We start from the raw sequence: 22655 nt of genomic DNA, 5'->3' as shown, positions 1-22655 counted from the left end.
TCAGTATTTGGTGTGACCACCCTTATTCTTCAACACAGCCTGAACCCTCTGACTAATTTATTTAAGTAGTCTTCAGGAATAGTTCTCCATGCTCCTTCAATGACGTTGAGGTCTGGGCTCTGGGGAGGATTCATCACTCCTTAAGACCTGTTCCTGATTTTCGGTCCAGTTCTTGCGTTCTCAGCCTTTTCTCCCTGTTTTCCCTACCATTAGAATGGTGTCTTGTCTCAGATTTTAATGGACAAACTGCACACTCTTCTGAGATATGCTACGTTTTTGGCTACTAACTCTTTGGAAATTACCTTGTCGGAGTAAAAGTACTGAAATTGAGAAAAAAAGAAGCCATCGTCTAACGAAAAACTTTGAAAAACCGCCAGAAAGTGTGGAGAACTATTACCCAAGACCTCTTTAATGGATTATAAGAAAACGTGTATGTCTCTGGAAGCTAAATATCAAGACAAGGGTGACTCAAAACTTGTGCACAATACTGTAAGTGCAGATGGATTTTGAGAGAATGGCTGTCATAAGGGTTATATACAATTTATATAAAGTCTCTTTATTAACAAAAAACAGAAATTCAACATTTGATCATTCATTAGTGCAAAAATCTGCAGCAAAAAGGTGAGTTGAAAGACTAAAGTTTTGACTGAGGTGATAAGACTTTTGAGCTTGTTGTTGACAAAAAAAACTGTCTGTTCTACTTACATAAATAACACTGGCATATATATCGATATATTCAATAATATCCACATGAAATGCAAATATCAGCAACCACAAGTGTACTTTGCTTCGGTCATTTCCGTGTACTTTGGAAAGAATTAAATCAAAACCATATTTCCACAAAACCTACATGCCATTTAAAATCAGGGTGAATGTTTGAGTCATCGTGACTAAAGCAGGGGCTCCTATGGTCAATATGTTCAATATAGACCCTAACAATTCAGTATTAGACCCACACATGTTGAACAGCTTCACCCGGGTAAAGTCATGTCCTGACAGAGCATTACACTCTACAGCGTAAGACTGTGTCAGTTCATAAAGGCTGGATGATTTGCAGCTGGGTCGCTCCTAGTATGAACCACAGCTCAGAGGTCTGTGATGTCGTCATCAGACCAGTTGCGCTGATGCATCACTGCTGATAATTCTTTTCCCTTTAATGCAGCAGCTGGAGACCCAGTGCTGCCATTATAGTCAGGCGTAGCACTTACTGACTGCGTTGACTCTTTGGCCTGGAAATGGTCAAGAGATGCAGATATAGACTCTGTATCCATCATCCGCTCGTATCCAGCACAAGCTGGTGGGAATGTTGCTGGACCGATGTCTCCATCTGTGTTTATGGTTTGAGTCCAAGAGGGAGGCGGAGGTGTGAACAGACCTCCAGCCACAAGTTGCCCGTGATAAAGGGCATTGTCAATGCTGCGCCTGAGGTTAATAGGAGATGGGGGCCGCATGTCAAATTCTATAAGTGAAAGAACGCACTCCCGCTCACCAACTCTTTGCCACAGCAAAGCGGCCTGAGAGTCAGAGCTGCTGCTGCTAACAGGATCGGGGGTGTATTCTGGTTTAATGGGACCTAATTCATCATCGTACTGGGACATTGCACTGTTGCTGATGCCTGCTTTGGACAGATTATACTTTGCCCAGCTATTCGGTATCAGGTCTTCCCAGGATTTCTCAGACTTTCTCAGTGGGCCTTTCTGCACAGTGACCAAAACTTTACGCCATAAGCTCTTCTCTTCCACCATTTTAAACTCTTCACCTCCACCCTGTCCATGTTCGTCTCTAGCATGACCCTTAGATGGTGTCCAAAAGGTCCAAGATCCCAGGAAAAGCAATGAGAATCCCCATGCTAACTCAAAAATTCTGGCCCAAAACTGACTGAGCCACCAACCCCAACCAAACTGCCTCCAGTTTCCCAGTAGCCCGTAAAGCCAAAGAAGACTATACATCTGAAGGCTGCAACACAGCAGCCCAAGGAAGGCGCATACTGCTATTACTCGCTTTCCAAGCCTCTCTGTCTTCTGCGTGGAAACCCACTGTGGTACAGAGGACCCGAGGAAGGGATGAAGATGGGAGAGGGACTTAGTGAGGACCTCCAAGCAGAAAGAGATGCCCCAGCAGAGGGAGAGGGTTTGCAGAAAAAGAGGGATGATAGAGGACAAAGTTGAAGAGTATAGGTCCGCTACAACTAAAGCAGTGCAGTGAGATATACCAGCCCATCCAACTACCCATGGGCGCTGCTGTGGGAAAACGAATAGTTTTAACCCTCTAAATGTGACTAGAGCAAGGATAACCTGTGCCCAAAGCAGAAGCTGCAGAGGAAGATTATGTAGAGCCGCCAGTGTGGCATGTGGCAGGATCTGACGGGTACCATAAGGATCAAGTAGAAGTAGGGCAGTTCTTAAAGCACCACACATAATTAGCAGACTATTTGATAAGGTCAAGGCGTTACAGAGGGGATGAGGAAGAGTGCATGCTCCAGCCGTTCCCAAAAGAGCCAGGACTGCCATCAGTGTGAAGAGGGCTGCAGATCCAAAGACATGCAGCTCCCAGGCAAATGCCAGTGTGCGCTTCATGTCATCCCAGCGTAAACTGGTGCCGTTGTCGTTATGAAAAACCTCACAGGGTGGAACACCAAGCCCACAGGGCTCTCCAGGTCCTGACAAATAGGGATTTGGCATGAAGGTGAACACACTGGTTTGGACTGGGAGTTTAACACTGTCTCCACCTGGAGGAGAAAAAGACAATCTGATTGTAATTTTTTCTGGTCTTTGGCCTACACATCACATATACATACATACATAGACATCTATGTCTATGTATATTAGATTGAGTTAAATATCTCCTGTTGACTCACCAGTCAGAGAGTCATATTTCACTGTCGATGCATGACTCTCTTTTAGTCTTTCCTCAGCTATTATTTGGCTGCCTTCCAAAAGAGCCTCTTCTGAGACCACAGTGGACCGAGTGTGTCCTGTTATTGAAGCATTGGCACTGTCAACTCCCTGATCAGGAGCCTCTGAGTGACGCACAATAAGAGCTGGTCTTGTATTTAATGCGATTCCAGGCCCATGTTGGTTTTCATTGGTCACTCGCTCAGGCTCTTTTGGAACATTTCTGAGTTGGGGTGAGGCCGCACTGCCAACACTATGTCCACTGCCCTCCTCAGAGCTCTCAAAATGAAAGAATACTTTGCTGGCTACATTGTCCAAGCCAGAAATGCTTCTGCCCGTGGTATGAGTTGTCTGGACTGAATCGGAGATGTCTCGTGAATAAGGAGTTTGCAGTAAGCTTCCAAATGAAGAGACTGACACGATAAGTGTGACAAAGAGAAAAGATGAGTGCCCCATTCTTTAAATTGAAAGCCCAAGATCTGAGGAGGAGAAAGAGAGGAAGAGATGAGATTGATTTACACATTTTCATGAAATCTTTATAATCTTTGAAAATTGTAATTGTCAATTTTGTAAATGAGTTTATATGCAAGCACCTTGAAAACAACAAGTGTTGACCAGAGCGCTGTGCAACTAAAAGAAAATGGGTGAAACTACCATAGCAAAGCAAGGAAAAAAACAACAGACACCAAATGAAAAGTAAATGTCAAGACTCAGTCTAATTTAAATGTCAAATAAAAGAAATTAGCTTTCAAAAGGGTTTTGGAAATGTCAGGTGTTGGTGAGGTCATAATGTGAAGGCACAGAAAGCCCAATCTCCAAAACCAGTAGCAACACAAGGGCGCTTTGCTTACTTTTACTACCTGTTGCTTTGCCCTGTTCAGACTAGCGTTGAAAAAATCTTTCTCTTGCCACAGTTCTGATAGAGTACAAGAATGAGCTTCCAAATTGACTTGAAACGAACGTACCTGCTTCAAACCAACAGGGAATAAGTCACTGAGTAAACACGAAGAATGAATGCTGTGAAAAGGCACATTTTCAGCCTCACACGCTTGGACATTTTGTACCCCCATCAAATCCATTTGATGCCTACAATGATTATGACATTAACTTAAATATGAATGTGCAGATGTATCAGCAGGACGCTTGACAAAGACATTTTTCTTGTCCACTGTTTTGGAAAATTGCAAAAGTGTTGATAGAAGGAAGACTAGTTGGTTTTAAACGTCACAGAGATTCTCAGAAGACTTTGTATTAATCCTGTTACTCCCTGTTTAATCCAAAGGGTTTGCAGGCCCAACAGCATCTGCAGATGGTTTATCTCAGCAAAAACACAACAGGGCGGGGGGGGGGGCAGGACGTGGAGGTTCACGGTGTGAGCCAGTCTGCTCTGTCTGTGACCTTTAGGCTTGGAAATGTCAACATGCCACTTGTATTAACGAACGAATGACACATGGTATTTAAAGTACAGATCATAAATGACGACGATGACCGAAAGAGCAAATGACTTTTGCTCTTTCGGTCATTATCTATCATTCATTTACTGGTGTTTTCCATTTTAAATGACTCACCTGACGTCAAATCGCAACACCACATGAGTTCGGGTGACAATGATTAGAACATAAAACTAAAGCATCCAAAACATGGTTGTTCATAAACTAAAACTTACAGTATTCTCTTGCCAAACAATCTATCTTAAAAACTTAAGATTTGAAATGTTAAATAAAACCCTATGACATCTCAAAGGTGCCTTTTGTTGCTTCTTCTCCTCTTTCCCCTCCAATAAGTTACCGGTAGCATTCAGTCTTTACACCACCAGTCAAACTGTCTGTTTTCTAGTTTGCCAAATAAAGATGACACCAAACACAATGACTTTTACAAGCACACTCACAGAAATCAAACCTTCTAGCTGACGTCTTTTCTCTCTTACTGCACTGGCTGGTTACTTTTCAACATGGGCTATTATGATCTCACCTGCAGGGCAGCAACAAAGTTCGGGTCCTCGACGCCAGGAAAAATGTGTTTAAATGACAATAAATTATTGTCTTAATGTAGATAAATTTGAAAAAAGACAACAGTTTTGCTCAGAGCTGATGGTTAACAGACGCCTGCAGATTCACCTGTCTCTCTGCGACAGTTGTTTTAGGGTAAATCCCTTCTTGAAAGGATTACTTTAAGAATCTTACAGTGGCACGAAGTCACATGAAGTGATAATGCGATGCCAGCCGGGCACGAGCACGGTCAAGTGAGTTTTTTCATGTCAGCGTTCTAGCTTATTTTTCTGGAAAGTATGCATGTGGAATTCCTTATTCCAGACTTAACATTAAATAAGGACAGTGGATGTTACGTGTGATATATGTTGGAGTTAGGAAATTGTTGGGTAACTCTTAGCCTACATTTTTTCCTGCTTTCTCTATGGTGGGTATGTAAGCTATTTTGATACAAATAAAGATATGGATACACTGTGGAAGTACCACTATCACTCCCACCAGAAAGCCTTTGCAGAACCACTACCAGTCTGTGGTGAGAGTGGGAATTAACTCTTTCCAGTCCATTGTCTAAGGGTCACGGCCTATTCGCAGAGTGCATCTAACCAGGTCCACCTTAAGAGCGGCACGGGGCAGTTTGTTGTGGAGAGAGCAGGGGGAGGCCCTCAGCAGCACATGCCTGGCTCTTTAAGGCAGACTGGGGAAGTTAGATTTTGTTAAAGGTACATGCATTTAAATGTTTACCAGGCTTCACTGGAGCAATCGTGAAAAGTTATTTACCATTGCCCCAGGTTTTATTTGTGTATGTGTCCATTTTGAGTTATTTAGCTTGATCTCCGGTGATGTATGGTCAAACGTATGGTGATGGTCACTTTACCGACTTTCTCTTCACATGTCAATCAGATTTCATGAATGCTGTTTGCTATAAAAAATAACAAATTACATTTTAAAAAGTTTGTTTTTCTTTTCATTGCAGGGTAAATTGGTTTTCTTGCCTTTAGAAGCTTAAAAACTGCCCATGTATCTTTAATACATAGTTGAATCTATATAACTAACCCCCGATTTTCTCAGATTGATGGTACAACTGTGGGTAATTGCATGATTAACACAGGTCTGCAAAGATCCAAATGATTTTTTCTTTTGGGAGATTTTGATGATGATTTATTTTACTACTCGGATGGGACATCATTAGAGCTCTGACATACTGTACTTCAACAGTATAAGCTGTCATTTCACAGCCGTGGAGAGCCACATAACTGCTGGTTTTGTTCCCACTATGAAAACTCCTGTTTCACAGCACTGTGCTGCAGGCCGTTAGCTGGCAGAGCAGTCTGGAGAGGAGACGCGCTGTTTTCTGGGCCTGTACTTCCGTCATTTTATAGCTCATTGGATGAACAGTGAAGGGTTTTGCAAAGGTCGAGACATAGTGTAAGTGGTAGAATTACTACGTAGGATTTCGAAGGATGAATAAATCGGTGCTTTGCTCGAGGTGGGGAAACTTGTACACCGGCGGCAGCCCGGAGCTCCGTCCGAAATAAGCAGACGTCAGAGACTTCGCCAGCTCGCTGCTGTTAAATTTTATCGCGGTCTAATCACAGCGTTGTTTGCGGGATTTCACGGCTGCTATAGGCGCAATGTAGCAAAGTGAATGGCATGCTGATGGTAGCTGTTAGACGTTTATCGGCTTTTTAGTTTTAAACACCGTGCCTTGGCGGAAAGGAGAGGATTTCGTTTTATTTAAGGTAGCATGACAGGATCCAGAGCCATCGAGCTAGCTAGCTAGCTAACATTAGCACAATGACTTGCTAGCGCCGTGTTATTGATTATGAATGGGGTATCGTGTTTGATGTTAGTTTGGGGACAAACTCTGTGACTTAACTGTATCATTTACAGTTGCCATTATTTATATATATATTTGACTGTGTTAAATACGGCATGCGGTTGCCAGCCAAACACATCCACTTGAGCTGTGACAAAACAGCGCCTTGCTAACATTACAAAGCTAGCATGCTAAAACCTAGCCATAACGTAAATACTATTGATAGACATTAAAATAACATCTGGCGAACATGTTGTTAGCTTGTTTGGTCATGGTTTTATAAACTTTTAAATAAATGTGGCCCGATTTTTACATGTATGTATAACCCTGTGATATTTTGTTACTTTGAAGTCACCAGAAAAAGTTGATTACTGCTTATTAGCCTCAGTCCAAACACTACTTTCTTTACGTGTTTTCCCATATTACTTAACCTCCCTAAACGTGGGTTTAAAATACATTCACTTTTTTTTAATGATGCATTTATAATTGTAGATGCAAGAGTGAAAAAAACTGCCCCGTGTTCTCCAGACTGGATATCATTGAAGCTGTCTACACTTTTCAGTACACTGAATTGTATGCTGTAAACTGTTTTGGGTTGACTTATAATGTCAGATGTTTGAAAAGTATTGTCATCGTTCCAGGTCCAGTGACGATGAATGAGCAGGAGGGTGGGGTGGTCTCCTTTGATGAATATGTGCGGCAGAAGGCCCGCACAGTGCCTCAGCACAGGATGAAGGAGTTCCTGGAGTCTCTCGCCAAGGGCCCAGAGGTGCTGCAGGAGTTCAGCCAGCAGGGTGGGGCAGCCACCACTACAGCCATGGTGTACCAGCAGCAGGGAGCAAACTGTGTCTACACGGACAGCACAGAGGTGGCTGGATCTCTTCTAGAGTTGGCCTGTCCAGTAAGACACTTTTAGACACAGAATTATAATGTTGCTATTATCTGGTGTGTTACAATTTCTGTGTGTACAGAAGTAAAGGAGAAAACATTGTTTCTCTGGGTTAGTACGTTAACTTGGGAGTATTAATCTTTCTTGAATGGTTAGGGTCATTTTGTAAGGGCATGCTTCTGATTTAAAAAAAATAAAATAAAGAGAGTCCCCTACAACCAATAAAATATATCTTCGATTAATAATGATAAAAGTAATAAAGTATCACTTCTATAGCACGTTTCTTAACAGTGTTACAAAGTGCTTTACAAGAAGGAATAAAATGAGTAAGAGCCAGATGAATGTTCCCAAGGACACAATAATTTGTGATTAAACGAGCCGACACTTGACCCATAGGTGCTCTGTAATCCTGCGCTTCCTCCTTGTGATTCAAACATATTAAACAGAGGCAGTTTAGCCCCACATCGCTTTGTCCCTACATCAAGCCTGTGTTCTGGGAACAGTTAGCACGCTACTAAAAGGTGGAGGCCGGGGGCATAACCGTCCTGTGTAGCCATATCTCAGTGTCTTTTTATAGAGCTAGTCTAACATTGACCTTTCAGCGGCATCGGTATCTGTATATATATGATGTTCGGTATGTGTTCATGCTGTTGGAAGATGAGAAACTTTGTAATCAGTTTTTTCCACCTCCAACACTCTGAGCAGGCGTTATATGCACTTTAACATGGTGCACATTACAGCTGAACAGATGATGCAGAGCAAATCAGAAGTGCAAGCCTTCAGGTTCAGCTGCTAACTAGTTTGTAAATTGCATTGCAGAAAAAGTGATCAATGACTCTTTGATTTTTCCCTTTTCAATTTAAAGAATAAACGGTTGTTAGGTCTCATACAATGTAATAGTCTGTAAAACGTGGCATCAGCATCACCTCCATGAATCCAGTTGGAGAAGGCTGCAGGCATTGGCCCACTCTGTATGTAATCTTGTGTTGATTGGCCCCACGGTCCTGTCCCTCCAGCCACATGGTGTCCTGGCCAATCACTTAAGTTGTTGCGCTCTTAGAGAAATAAGTTTGATCGACCATCAGTGCTTGTACTATTCTAATCCTAAAACAATAACTGCTGCAGCCCTACCTTACATGTGCATGTTTTGTGGCAGGTGCAGGTGACCTCAACAGAGATTTCACCCCAAATGTCTGTGCATCAAGAGTCTGAACAGCACCTTCAAGTGCAGGTAAGTTTATTCACCAATGTGTTTTATGTTTTTTTTTTTTTTTTTTAATGCAAATGACAGACAGGGCTGTCGGAGTGCAGAATCCTCATCAATTGGAAACAAATGAGGGCGCTGTAGTGTGTTCTACCCCGAAAGCCCATTCCTGTATCTACAAAAAAAAGGCAGAATCTCCTTCACCAAAATCAAAAGAGGAATCTCATGAACTGTGTCACCCCTTTCCAGAACAATCAGTCAGAGTTTGCTTTCAAGAGAAGAAACTAATGCCAACTTTGAGCTCAAATACATCTTTCCAGGGGGGAGATGCCGGGTGTTTGCTTGTTGTTTTGTTTCAAGTGGGCTGAAGTCTCTGACAGGTACTGAAGGCTAAGTGGAGAATAACCTGATACGGCACGTTTGACCTGTCTGGACCCAACAGTATTTCCTTTGACAATCCAAAAATCTCTTGTATACATTCTCCTGGAAAGAACTTATATTCACATAATCAGTTTGAAGATGCAAGCGTACCATCACAGCTGAGGTATTTCCCGTCCCCTAGGCTGGAACCATAGAGGTCCAACAGTTGGGATTCCTTCGATAAGTACACGTCTACGTCAGTGAAACGAACCTCAACCTCTTCCCGAAGCAAGTTTGTGTGTAAATTGCTGCACGAATGGGTGCCAAGTAGATGTCTGCACATAGTACCGCAGGAGCGTTTCATCTGTAGAAGTTGTTGCTGCTCTCCAACTCTGTACTTTAGTTTGCTCTTCGTTGTCGCAGAGTTTTGACATAATGTGTTATTTTGAACGTGCAGATCTAATTTTCACAACATCTGGGAACCGCTTAGAGGCGATGAAACGATCGCAAAATTAGATCGCGATTAAATTTACGCGACATTTTCAGTCGTCCCGTCTACAGAGCCAACTGTGTGAACACTCCGGTTCACTAGTTAGCGGTAATGTGCCTCTTTGCTGGTTGCTCACCTCCAAGAAAGCCCAAAAGGACAAAAAAATAATAATACAATGACCTACTAGTGGACTGAGGGAGGAAAGTAAGCAGAAATGAAGGAGAGAATGAGAGCGGGGGTCAGACTGAGACTGAACACGTGTTATCTCCACAAACTGTGGAAGTAGTTGACAAAAAAGGGTCCCACTACGTCAGAACGAAGCAAAGAGACCTCAACAGTAGTTTCATATTTCATAGCAAAAGACGGGACTTAAATGTACAAGAGTCTTGGTTTTACATTCACAGTTTGTATTTAATTACAATTGGAGAAAACTTTTATTGTTTCTAAGTCTGTTTGCACAGTTGAGTGTTTACATGGTGTCACTTAAAGATCCTATGGCATGAAAATAAATGGAGGCTTTTATATATTTTTATAGGCTTTAGTGGTCCCCTAATACTGTATCTGAGTTTTTTTCCCCAAAATTCTGCCTTGGTGCAGAATTACAGCCAGTCCCAAAAATGAGCTTTCCTTAGGATCCTCAGAATGAGCTGTTTAGTGGGGGTGTGGCCTTACTTACGCCCGTGGTACCTTGCGCAAATGTTTTGTGAATCGCTATGGCACGTAGATGGCACGGCAGCCCTATGCCGTAAAACTAGCACAACCTGTTGATATGAGCTTACTTTGACAATATGACGAACTAGTTACTGAACAACTCTCCTAACACAGTCAAACATCAAGCAAGTGCTACACAAGACACAGCAAAAAAGGCGTGCGTGAAGAGGAAAGCAGGAGTGAGGATTTTGACATTCTCATCTGATTGCTCTGGTTTGCAAAGATGCACGTAGCGCGAGTCATTTCAATCAGGGGAAAGGCCGATATCGTGCGCGCCATAACACCAACAGCAGGGCGGCTATCAAAACAACAAATAAGTACACAACACTCGCGTTACAGTAAATGAGGTGTCCACTCGCATACCTCATGCTATTTACCGTTACATTAGCGACAGTGACCGAGCTATTAGCTGCAGAGCTAACGACACAGACAGACTGACCGTTTTGACTGGAACCATGAATGAATCATTATCCTGATTAAATGCACTGAATTTGCGGATTCATTCTTCTTCAGGAAGCTTGAAGTAGGGGGTTTTGGTCTAAAATGAGTGAGCTAACCATCTCATGGGCATGCAAACACCTCCAACAGCCCAGTTGACAGATATAAGAGCTTGCAGATGCTATTAGCTGCATAGCTAACCGTTAGCTAACGTTAGCTGCTAACGATACAAACCCTTTCCTCTGGTAACAAGCTATGTAACTATACTGTACATACAGGAAAGCAACACAATTATAGAGCGTTAAATGACTTACTCGGGAATGAGATCCTTCCCCAAGTAAGGGGGTGAATGGAGCAGGAGATTGACAGGCGGATCAGTGCGGCGTCTGCAGTGGTCTCAGCACCGGCCCGTCGTGGTGAAAAATCAGCTGAGCCAGAAGGCGAAGCTCTCGATTTACCGGTCAATCTATATTCCTACCCTCACCTGTGGTCACAAGCTGTGGGTAGTGACCGAGAGAATGAGATCGCGAATACAAGCGGCTGAAATGAGTTTCCTCCGCAGGGTGTCTGGGCTCTCCCTTGGGCTTGGTATTAGCCCAAGTTCTGGAAACACACACACATACACAAATCTCTTCGGTTCTGTCGTCACTTTCCCAGAAAAAAACAAAATCTGTCCACTGGCTCTTTAGAGGTTCTGATGCAGGAGCTCTAAACAGATTTTTTACATCGATATACAGCGCAATGAGCTGGCCAAAGAGCTGTGGGCGGGGAAAGGCAGTTTATTGGCTCTGGGTGGAAACAACCTCCACGTCATAAGCGGCGCCACGTCATAAGCGGCGCCACGTCATAAGCGGCGGCTTTCCCGATCAGGCCATCTGCATGGTCACATTTCCAAAGGCGGAGAATAATTTCCAGTGCATGGTTTAGGTCTATCGTCATTTTAGCCACTGGGGGACCGCAGGCAGGCTAGAGGAACTCATATTAATGTTAAACAACCTTAAAAAGTGAAAATTTCATGCCATAGGACCTTTAACTTCAGTTCATAAACTTTCTTCTAAAGTCGAACGATATCTGTTTTGTGTTGCGGTCATTATTAATGTGCCTTTTGAAATCTTTATTTTCCTTGTTCAAGAAAGTCCCTTATGAATGTTTTTATGCAAGCTTGATCCACAAAGTACCACATTCATTTGATCCTCTCTGCAGTCACTTATGATTAGCCTTGCTGCTACTCGAAGAACCATCAACCATTCACCTTCCCTCACCCGCAGCTCTCGTGACCTTGAATGTCTAACTATGCGAAGCCTTTTATGGGAAATGTCGCTCTACTACTTTCATACCACAATTAATATGAAAAAAAAAACCTCCACAAATAAGAGACTTCTTCATAATGTGCTGAAGAATGTCTTGGCTGCCAGCAGATTTTCATGCTTCCCCCTATGTCAGGTGCAGATCCAGGAACAGCAGGGCCAAACAGTTGGCCAGATTCTTCAGGTGGCCTCGCCTTCCCAGCAGGAACTGCAGGGAATCTCCACGGCCCATCTGGTCCAGCACGGGGAGCTCACAGAGGAGCAGCAACAGCAGGTACAGGACACATGTCGGTCATCCTCATCAAGTAATAAGTTTGCTTCTTTCTGCCCCCTTTCATTCAGCATTTGCATTATTGTTTCTTTTTTGTTTTGTTTTAACTTTCGATGAATAAAATGAACAAATAAACTAAAACGAAGTGCATCCATGAGATGCCCTGTGACCGTTTTGTGACTATGCCAACTGTGTTTCACAGATACAGGCTCAGTTAGTTGCGGCTGTCGCTGGGGGACAGCAAATCCAGTTGTCAAGTGGCGAACAAATCCAGTTGCAAGGAACGCAGCATATTCAGCTGCCAGGAGGACAGCAGATTCAGCTTCACGCTGGCCAACAGATTCAGCTACAAGGTGGTCAACAGATCCAGATCCAGACCATAGAGGCCATGTCTCCTTCACAACAGCAGGAGTGTCTCAGGGAGGCTGAGAGGAGGTCTGGTGCTGGAGCAACTGTTCTTCAACCAGCCAAGAAGCGGAAGATGGATGTACCCCTGGCTGTTTCTTATGCTGTACCACAGGGGCAGCAGTTGGCCACAGTTCTGGCCATCCCTCAAGGGCAGCAGCAGAGCTATGTGTCCCTACGACCAGATTTGCTCACGGTTGACAGCGCTCAACTGTACAGCACTACAGGAACAATCACAGGTCCCACAGGTGAGACCTGGACCATCCCTGTGTACTCCACTCCACAGCAGCAAGGTGTCACTCACATTGCTATACCACAGGAGACGTATAGCACCGTGCAGGTCACTACCACTAACGGCAAGGACAAAATGTCCCCGTGTTCAGCGTCAAGGTCCGCAGATGTGCAGTCAGCCTCCGCTGCAACACAGGAAGAAATAGTACAGACCCTGTTCCCAGCACAGTTCATGAACGGAAATATCCACATCCCCGTAGCAGTGCAGACTGTTGGAGGGACTTACAACACTACACAGTCTGTACACATATGGGACCCAAATCAACAGCAGAGCCAAGGCGTAGAGGGACAAGAGCAGCAGCTCCACCTGCAGGTTAGAAAAGACTCCCTTTACAGCCACACTTGTGGTTTGGAACTGATTTTGTCCGGTGTTTTTCACTTTTTCTGAAAAAGCCTAACGCATAATTGTCATTAATAGCCTTGAAATTAGTCATGATGACGAATCCGTACAATAATCGTGAAATCTACCAAATCGTAGCCAATTTTCATTTTTAAATCTTTTTAATACATCTTATACTATTTTATACCAGACGTGGTGTGTTTAAATGTTTCTTTTTTTTTTTTTATGCAGGTAGACAATGAAACAAGCCAATTGAATCGTTTCCCAACTAGATATGTTCAAGAACTACCACTGTTTCCCTGGGACCGTTTGTTGTTTAGAGTTAGCAAAAAAAATCCAACTTAGATGCATCGAGATGTGGACATGGAAGACTGAATTAATTAACAAAGTCGAGAACTGATTTTTGTACGGGGTTATTCATTAGGCAACGCCTGTGGAAGGGAAGTCCCTGGACAGGCACACTTCTTTCTTTTTTGTTTTTGCCTGTTGTCTCACTTTCAAATATGTTTACTTGTGCCGTCTCTGGCGTTCATTTTATTTAAAAAAAAAAGAAAAAAACAAGATATTGGATGAAAATGAACTATGGGTGACTGAGAGCAAGCTGCCTGTTTCAAAGCCGTCATATGAGTCAGTAAACATGTTTCTGTGAAGGAAAAGGTGGGTCGAGCTCGCTCACAGCCCCAAAGGCAGCACCCTGATGGAAAATTACAGCTGTGCACTCTGTTTTTTTTTTTTGTTGTTCCCGTCAATGCCGATTGGAGCCAAAACTAGTAAAAACCTGCGACTGCTGCAGAGCCATTTCATAAGGAACTTAATGCCAACTAAACTGTCACATTTAACTCAAAAGCTCAAATGTTGGCAACTGTTTTGGGATTTTTATTTTGGCAAAAAAAACTAAACGATTGTACTTTTTGTCCTGGTTATACAACAGTCCGAAGGAAAGATTAAAGATGTAAATAATTGCTATGATGCAAGCAAATGATCATCACGTACTTACATAGATCTCTGTTTTCATATTGGCTTCCTTCGCACAGGGCCAAGTAGAGACGGAGGCTGACGCCGAACCGCCTACAGAGATTCTGGTTCCCGTGTCTCTGAAGCCAGAGGAGGGCTTGGAGGTGTGGCGCCTTTGGGCAAACCGTAAAAATGTAGAACTAAGCAAGCAAGAAAAAACCAAACTCGCACCAATTGGACGTGAGTAAATCGACAACGCTCGCATGCGACGGTTGTCAAGGAGCAAGGACATCTTTGTGAAGTCACTAAATGTTTTTCCTCGCTTGGATTTCTGCTGTAACTTCTGAGTTTGAGAAGGGCGAGAGTAAACTTTCAACGTAACTTCCCTATGGCTGTGTCCAGGTCGTCAGCCCATGCGGTTTCAAGAAGACTTGGTGTCCAGTGCTGTAGCTGAGCTAAACCTGGGTCTTTCCCTGATGACTCAGGAGGCTCGAGGTTCAGAGGAAGAACAGTTTGCGCCTGACGTTCTGTATTACGTGTTCTTGTGCATACAAAAGGTTAGTATCTCACCTCTCGCGTACGAAGAGGCCGACAGACTTATCTGAAGTGGCTCACGAATGTTTATTCTCAACAGTATCTGTGTGAAAATGGACGCGTGGATGACATTTTCTCTGATCCGTACTACACACGTTTTTGTGAGAGCCTACACAAAATCCTGCATGACTGGAAGCCCAGTATCCATCCTTTAGGTAAGTCCGAGTCACCATTATAGTTTGGGTGGTTGTTTGATTGAAAGTTATTTTTAATATAGTTTACTTTTATGTTAGGTTACATAATTCCAAGTCACGTGACGGAGGAGATGCTGTGGGAGTGTAAGCAGCTTGGTGCACATTCACCAGCCACATTGCTCACAACTCTAATGTATTTCAACACTAAGTGAGTAAACCACCCGTCAGTAGTGAACGACCTGAATCTTTCTCCGTTAGTTGGACGTAAAAACTGAGCGTGGTAAAATGTCTGATGCAGGTATTTCCGGCTGATGACGCCTGAGCAGCACTTGAAGGTAGCTTTCTCAAAGGTGTTGAGACACACGAGGAAGAACCCCGCTAATGCCAAGGACAAAGCAACCAGTATTCGCCTTCTTAAAGTCCAAGGCCAACACAATACTGGACAGAAAGGTTCGTAATCCGGCTATATTCACTCCGGAGTCTCGGTAGAGCAGTTTTTTGACCTGTCGAGTGACCTCTCTTTCAGGAACCGATGACATGTATGAAGAGCAGATCGAAGATCCTGAGAATCCACTTCGTTGTCCCATAAAACTTTATGACTTTTACCTCTTCAAATGGTGAGTGGCTCTTAAGTTGCCAACATCCCAGTGAATTGGGTTGTTCTCATGCTTGCAGTCTAAAAACAGAAGTCCCTTCTTCTCTTCCAGTCCCCAAAGTGTCAAAGGACGCAACGACGCGTACTACATGACTCCAGAACCTGTAGTGGCGCCGAACAGCCCAATGTGGTACTCGTCACAGCCCCTCACGACTCAGCAAGTGGAGCACATGCTGGCTCGGATCCTCGTGGTCAGAGAGATCCAGGAGATCATTGCCACCGGTGCTGAAAACGTGAGCTAAAATGAGGACCGGACTCCAGAGTGTTGACTATGCAGTACCCATCCTGTCTCTATAAACCTCAATAGCCCTCAAATAAAAGAGGACCGCTTCTTAAACAATCATTTTCTTCTGAGGAGAGTATCATGATCGCACTTGCTAGTATCTGAGATCTTTCCAGTCTTGTAATTTGATTTCATCTGATGGGGTGGACACTTCTTTCTGGTGACATCAGCTCTTTAACTTTTCGAGCCTTCAGGTGAGCAAGGTTTGAGTCTCACTGCTGGATCGTGGCCGACGCTCCTGGGCAGAGGTGGTACATTTCCCTGTAGATTTCTTATCAACATAAAGCAGTTACTCCACCTTTAACATCTTACTCTCACGTCTTACTTCTCCTCCAGGTCTCGCTGTGAAACATTAAAGCTCGACATACAATTACAGGGACCACCGCTCAGTTTTTGTATTGTGACTGCAATTTGGACAATGTATCAGTGTGTTCAAAGATGACAAACTTGTGCCTGTCTTTTTTTTTTTTTTTTTAAACTTCATAATTCAGGCTTGTGGATTATTGAATTGAACCTCATTCACATGACCAAGTGCTATATTTTATTTTAATCATTCAGGGGGAAATGGAAAGTTTTTTTTTTTTTAATTCATTCTTTCTTCTCAGGTCAAAATTAGCAATTGGGACACCCTTCAAAGATCTTTGCCAACTTATTTCTCCGTGTATGTGTGTATGGTAGATTATTAAATAAGAAATGCAAATGGGAATATCTTTGTATCAAAAATCATGTCAAACACCACAGAAGTGAAAAGAAACGAGCACCGTGTGCCTAACAATTAGCCGTAGGCCATTTCATCATTTGAAAAAATAAAAAAAATAATCAGTGAAACAGTTAACTTGTTTATTATGAAAACATTTTGTATACCTCTGTACAGGCTCCACATTTATCCTTTTTCCACAAACACCTTCCTGTGCTTTATAATCTCGGACATCAGTGCCGCTGTAATCCGGCTTTTATTTAATTCCCAGCTAAATTTAAATGGTTAGTTCTCTTGGTGTTGCAGTCCCATATTTCACATCCGGTGCCCATATGTTGTAGACGTAGGCCGGGGGAATTGTTATTTATAATCTTTGTCATCTGGAAATGCCAAATTCAGTCGATTCAGCGTCTGAATGAAGTACTTGGGCAGTGGGCAGGACACGTCGATGTCGGCCTGCCCGCGTCCTGGCAGCATCAGCTGTCGTGCGTGCAGATGGAGAGGAAGGTGCCGGGTCTTGCTTTGCTCCAGTCCAAGCTTTTTCAGCACGTGTTCTGGTAATTTCTGTGAAGTGAAAGTATGTTATTTAATATTGGTGGCGCAACCAAGCCCTTGCAGAACTGTGGGTCACCTTGTTTTTTCTGTATTACGTGTAAATCAAGTACCCGACAACAACAACAACTGGACAATTTGACATTAAACATGATGAAAAATTTGAAAAGGCATTCTTTTGGCTCCCACGTTAGTTCATGAGTGAATACACTAAAGGCCACCATCTTTAATGTGTAGAAGATAACGATCAAAAAGACTGTGCCAAGGAAGAAGGAAAAAAAGTACAGGATGCTGATTGGCTGAGGCAGTTTGAAGACATCTCAGCTCAGGGAGAAAGCGAACGTTACAATACAGTCGCAGCAAACGATGATGAAGCTAAAACTGTCTGGCAGAGTAACATGACGGACCTAGAGTGGACGGTGGATGTAGTCCACGAACCAGGTGAAAATGGTAGGATTGTGTGGTGTAAAAGAAATTACAGCCACATTTCTTTTTTCTTTAAATTGCACCCAGAAAAAAAAAACAGAAAAAATAACTGGATTTTAACAGGGTTTTGAAGAGTTTGCATGTGAAGATCTACTGTACTCATAGCATTTGTAGCTGCACGTCATGTTGGCTACATGAAGAGGAAAACTAACCTAGTGCCAGTTCTTTCTTTCTCCAAAGCACTAGATCCTGCCTACCAATTCTTTACAGGTCCAGAGCAAACAACTGCTTATGTCTGGGCTGGGGGTTTCACCTAGCCTGACTACGTCATACTCACGATTCTAGTCAGATTGTGCCACTGGATAGAGTTTTGAGTATGGGGCGTGTTTCAACCGAACCAGGAGAAAAAAATGCCTCTTCGCTCAATTGGATAGACCTACAACCAATCACAGCAACGTAGTATGTGACGTAGATTAAGCGACACACACTTGTTGTAGGAAGGACGGCAAAAACATCTTTTCTATCGATAAAAGCCTTTATCGCGTTCGTCTTTCAAAATGAATGCAATGTGGAGATCCTGTAGAACAGACTCGAAGGCAGAATCTACACACCCTAGCTCTCCAGCGGCAGCCATGTTTGTTTCAAACGAATTCAAACCAAACGCTCTTTAGTGACGTAGTCGATAATGTCCCTGTTGATCATCTGTCCATCATCGTATAAAGCCCGCCCTGGCAATCTGATTGGGTCGACTGTCGCGATGTCGAGCATAATTATTTCCCAACTGAGCAGAGCCAGACAGAACTTCCCGACCAAAAATTTTATGGGCGGGGCTAAGTTCGACTGGCACCCAGGCTAGGTTTCACCATGGAGACAAGACCAACTAAAAAGTACCATCTCGTCTGCTTATTTCCAAAAAAAAAAAAAAAATAGCTTCAAAGTGGGTGAGAAGTCAAAGCAGTCCATTAGCTCTGCGTTTCTTTTCTCTCCCCCATTTTTCTGCTGTTTCTGTCACATTTGCGGGCATCACTAAAACTACACAGAACACCATTCACAGCCACGGTTTTCAGCTAAATTCTTAAACCATATTTGCAGCTACATTTACAAACATTTTCATGTATTCTAAGATCAGGATACAGAAATCCAGAAAACCATCAACAATAAATGGAGGTTCTGGAGATGTTTTAAGTGGCTCTCAGGTTGTGGAAAATCAACCCAGTTCTCAACTGGTTCTTTAGGGAGCCAAGTTACAGAACCAACTTAGAACTGGCTGTAACTAAGCACTCTTTGCTTGTGCCTTCTAGATGTGTTCCTATGTAATCGGTTGCCCTGGTCTCTGTGTTATGTTGCAAGCATGTTTTACCTGCGGCGCCAGTTTGCTCCAGTGGGAATACTTATGGTCACCAAGAATGGGGCACGCCAGACCAAACGCCATGTGAACCCTCGTCTGGTGCTTCACCTCTGAGTATGTGAGAAAGGAGACGAGGTGAACAACGTGCCCAGAGAGAATACAACAGATTTGGAAGTCAGTCGTTAGAACATATTTTCTGAAACGAGCAGTCTTACCCGTGAAAGGCTGGAGCTCGACGAGGCTGCAGCCACTTCTGCTGTCCAGGACTCTGTACTTGGTCACTGCGGGATGCGACTGACGATGGCTTCGAACTTTGGTCATTCCGTCGCCTGAATCGTTCATTTTGAAAAGCGGACTCAGTCCCATCTGAAATCAAGGCACGCAGAAACGTATACATAAACGAGCAAATTACCTCGGACTATTGGAAACAGCCAAAACTGGTTAACAACTTGATGCGACTAACCATACAATGCATCGTCTATTTTGCTTTTCTGAGGCTTGTGCTTGGGATTTTTACACTAAATTCTGAAGATTGAAAGTGTTACAGCAGGAAAAAACACCTTGAAGTGCGGCTGGGGACCTGTAACCTCTCTTTCTATCATGGGAATATCAATCAGTCCTTCAGATGGCACAGGAACTCCAACTGTGACAACCCTGAAAAAGAACAGTCAAGGAGGTCAAGAACAGATGCTACAAGACGACGCGTGATCTTTCAGTTCTACCCCATCCTTCACCTCACCAGTATTTCCTCTGCACCTGGTTGTGCCTGTTCAGGGAGTGTATGTGCTCCACTACGTCTTCGCTCCTGGCCAGCAGGAGAGTTCCCGTTGAGTCCTTCTCGAGACCCAGGCAGGGGATCAGCTGAGAGACAGAGTTTACTTTCATCCCGTCCATCAATTTGGAGAGAGCAGGAAGTACGGAGGAGATGGAAGTGACCTCAGAGTCCTCTGGGAGACAACAATGAGAGAAAACGTGCACTTAATCAGGCTCAGGTATCCCAACCTCATAACATTTTATATCTGACAATAAACACTCAGCATCTTTCTAGCTGCTGGCAGTGCCGTTGTTATGGAGTCACTTCCTGTACGATCAAAGTCTTAATGCTACCTCAGCAAATTAGGATTTTGTTGGCCAATATGAGAAGAGACACCAACAGAGCACTACACAAAAAAAAACCTACTTATTTGTGCAGCTATCACAGAGCAGCAAGTCGGTGTATAAAAATCTAACGATTATGGTTTGCATCCAGTTCCAGTTAATTCACACCAAACAGAACGAGGAAAACAAATCTGATCCGAGTGGTTTTTAAACTGTGGGTGGTCTGGGCCTCCTGAAACTGCTGATCTGTGATTTTCACCAAGTTTACTCAGAGTGTTGAGGTGAAACACGTGCAGTACAAAGGTTCTGTGAACTGAAACTCCTGGCATTTGGTCTGAAGTTGACTGAAAGGCTTTCGTGCCTCAGATTAATTAGTTAACATCAACTGCAGATGATTCTAGCAGATTTGGTGCCGCTGCTCTCTAGCCTTGAGAGTGTTTGTTCGATCTCTAAAATGTGAGAAAACCGTTCAATTATTCATCAAACACTAGAACTTAGAAGGATGTCGTTGTGTCTCACAGAACAGGCTTTACATTTCAATTTAAAATGCTTCAAAAGGCTGAATGATGGAACATCTTTACTTATTTTTTTTAAAAAAGCAGAAATTCTACCTTGTGACGAGGGGGATCTGTGGTGATTTCACTTGGATAAAATGTTATCGGATTAATCATTGGGTGCGTGTAAAACCCACGGCACGATAAATGGCATCGCCACGATTTGAGGATGGATCGTTTATAAAGATGAGCAGAACAGAGATGTGACACAAAGGTAATCTTACTTTATAGCTGAACAGTATGGTTTTGTAAAAAATACCCCCCAAAAAAGTTTAGTAAAACTATTCAAATTGTTTGATTTTGTTTAATTAAATGAAAATATATAATTAATTAAACAAGCTAATGATTTACCTCCACAGACCTTGAGGCATGGACTTCTCTTGTGAAAAACAATATTCCTCATTATTCAGGTTCCAACTTTCTAGTTTAACAGTTGGCTGATCAGCTTTGTAGGATGGAGCCCAATTTCCACCATAAATTATCATTAGGATTGAGATCCAGACAGTTTCCATGTCACCGAGTTGATGAGAATTTTCCCAAAGAGATGCTCGAATGCTCTTTGGTCTGTGCCAAGATGTACCACATTTCTGTGGAAACCTTTCAGCTGATGGAACGAGAAAAGTGGCCAGAATTTCAATATCCACCTGTGCGTTTACCGTGTTGCCTGGTTCTTTTTACCAGACATCAACCCCATATCATCAACAATTGTGGGAATGAGCTTGTTTTCTTCATGGCATCATCTTTGTGCGTTTCTTTGGACCTGCGCCGGACTAATGCTCCAGCATCACCTACTTATCCAAAGCAGACTGGTGATTCTGGATTTAAATCTAATTTCCTGCAGTTCAGTCACAACCATCATTTGTTCTGCATCTTTATTGTTTAGTATTTTCCACTTTGAGGCACATTTCTTTGAGTTTTCTTCCCTGATGCTCTGACGTCGTCCTTGGTCGACCTGTTTGTGTCCCTTTTACAGTCTTACCCATTTTGTTTGTACTTAGGCCTACTCCAAATCTTAGACTGCCGACTGGGAACAACCAACATCTTTTGTCACACTCCAATTTAAATGACCTTGAAGGAGTTTCATAATCCTTTCCATTGTTCTCACTGACAACTCCATGGTTGGGGTCGTGTTTCCTTTCACAACACCTAGGTGCAACAGCTGTCTCAACTGCAGATTCATTTGCGTATTAAAGTTGACAGATTATGCCTTTGAGAAAGGTGGTCTTAAAAAAAAGAAAAGTTACGATTGCAATCAAATTTGTTGAGGTATGCATTACAAAGCCAGATTGTTTGGCTGCTTATTTTGTACTCTAATGACAGGTTTTTTTTTTTTACCTTGGACAAGGACACCGTAAGGTTTGTTGATGACCACCACATCTTTATCCCGGTACAGCACGCTTCTGTGGAGGTGTTTGGCCAGCACGTTTGGGTGGACGTTTTGTAGCTGCTGAGTGAACCGTTTCAGCTCCGTCACCCTGGCCTGCAAGGCGGACACCGGAGGCTCTGTCGCCAGTGTCTTCGTCTTCTCCTGCTGGACCTTTCGGGCCAGGTCGATCGCTCTCAGCCGCGGTTTCTCACCGGACCCCGGGGAGAGTTTGGCTGCGGTGCCCTGACCCCGGCTGGAGGACTGCGCTGTCTCCGGACCCCGAAGGCAGTTCGTCCGTGATTTGACAAGAGGGAGAAGTACATTGTGAGTGGTGGTGCGGTCACCCAGAAAAGCTACTCTTCTACAGCTGTTCATTGTGGAGTTAATTGGTAGAACACACGAGCCTAAAAACACGCTCGCGATCTTGTTGACTTCCAGGTCACACCTTTCAATGTAAAGGAGTACTTACATTTTCTATTTTATAAGTTAAGATACACAAACATTTCTACTACTTCAATTACTTTAGAAGTGACTTAGAAACATACTTTATTCCATTATTCAAACCCGATGGAAAGCTGCAGGAATATACT

The 22655-nt window shown here is 43.3% G+C and overlaps 2 protein-coding genes across 5 annotated transcripts; one reads left to right on the top strand and one right to left on the bottom strand.

The window, feature by feature from the left end:
* The first annotated feature begins 6142 nt into the window (after positions 1-6142).
* Positions 6143-17442, top strand: qrich1 (glutamine-rich 1). Of its 4 annotated transcripts, none has more exons than XM_075461055.1 (12): positions 6143-6307; positions 7340-7566; positions 8744-8818; positions 12234-12371; positions 12571-13377; positions 14439-14598; positions 14761-14915; positions 14993-15107; positions 15186-15294; positions 15385-15536; positions 15613-15703; positions 15794-17442. In XM_075461055.1, the coding sequence occupies exons 2-12, from the start codon at positions 7351-7353 to the stop codon at positions 15981-15983; spliced, it is 2208 nt and encodes a 735-aa protein (XP_075317170.1). In that variant the 5' UTR covers positions 6143-6307; positions 7340-7350; the 3' UTR covers positions 15984-17442. The 4 variants fall into 4 exon arrangements, with proteins under 4 accessions (XP_075317170.1, XP_075317167.1, XP_075317168.1 ...); XM_075461052.1 differs by having other exon boundaries at positions 7340-7599; XM_075461053.1 differs by lacking the exon at positions 6143-6307 and adding an exon at positions 6385-6621 and having other exon boundaries at positions 7340-7599.
* Positions 16851-22655, bottom strand: rpusd4 (RNA pseudouridine synthase D4). Its single transcript, XM_075461056.1, has 6 exons — positions 22035-22655; positions 19787-19994; positions 19608-19701; positions 19263-19413; positions 19060-19157; positions 16851-17285 (listed from the first exon to the last, which is right to left on the bottom strand). Exons 1-6 carry the CDS (start codon positions 22438-22440, stop codon positions 17082-17084), a joined length of 1161 nt encoding a protein of 386 aa, XP_075317171.1. The 5' UTR covers positions 22441-22655; the 3' UTR covers positions 16851-17081.

The sequence above is a fragment of the Odontesthes bonariensis genome, chromosome 3 (assembly GCF_027942865.1).
Source record: "Odontesthes bonariensis isolate fOdoBon6 chromosome 3, fOdoBon6.hap1, whole genome shotgun sequence".
In the NCBI taxonomy this organism is placed as follows: domain Eukaryota; kingdom Metazoa; phylum Chordata; class Actinopteri; order Atheriniformes; family Atherinopsidae; genus Odontesthes; species Odontesthes bonariensis.
Note: the sequence above shows the minus strand (reverse complement) of the source record. Positions and strands in the feature narration are given on the sequence as shown.

Excerpts from the sequence above, each read along its gene's own strand:
- rpusd4 (XM_075461056.1), bottom strand. The coding sequence starts at position 22,440 with ATGAACAGCTGTAGAAGAGTAGCTTTTCTGGGTGACCGCACCACCACT. Across the intron at positions 19,414-19,607 it reads GTCCCCAGCCGCACTTCAAG|ATGGGACTGAGTCCGCTTTT; the intron begins GTGTTTTTTCCT and ends CCTTGATTTCAG. Across the intron at positions 17,286-19,059 it reads GGAGCAAACTGGCGCCGCAG|AAATTACCAGAACACGTGCT; the intron begins GTAAAACATGCT and ends TTCACTTCACAG.
- qrich1 (XM_075461052.1), top strand. The coding sequence starts at position 7,351 with ATGAATGAGCAGGAGGGTGGGGTGGTCTCCTTTGATGAATATGTGCGG. Across the intron at positions 15,108-15,185 it reads GCCCAGTATCCATCCTTTAG|GTTACATAATTCCAAGTCAC; the intron begins GTAAGTCCGAGT and ends CTTTTATGTTAG. Across the intron at positions 15,295-15,384 it reads CTAATGTATTTCAACACTAA|GTATTTCCGGCTGATGACGC; the intron begins GTGAGTAAACCA and ends TGTCTGATGCAG.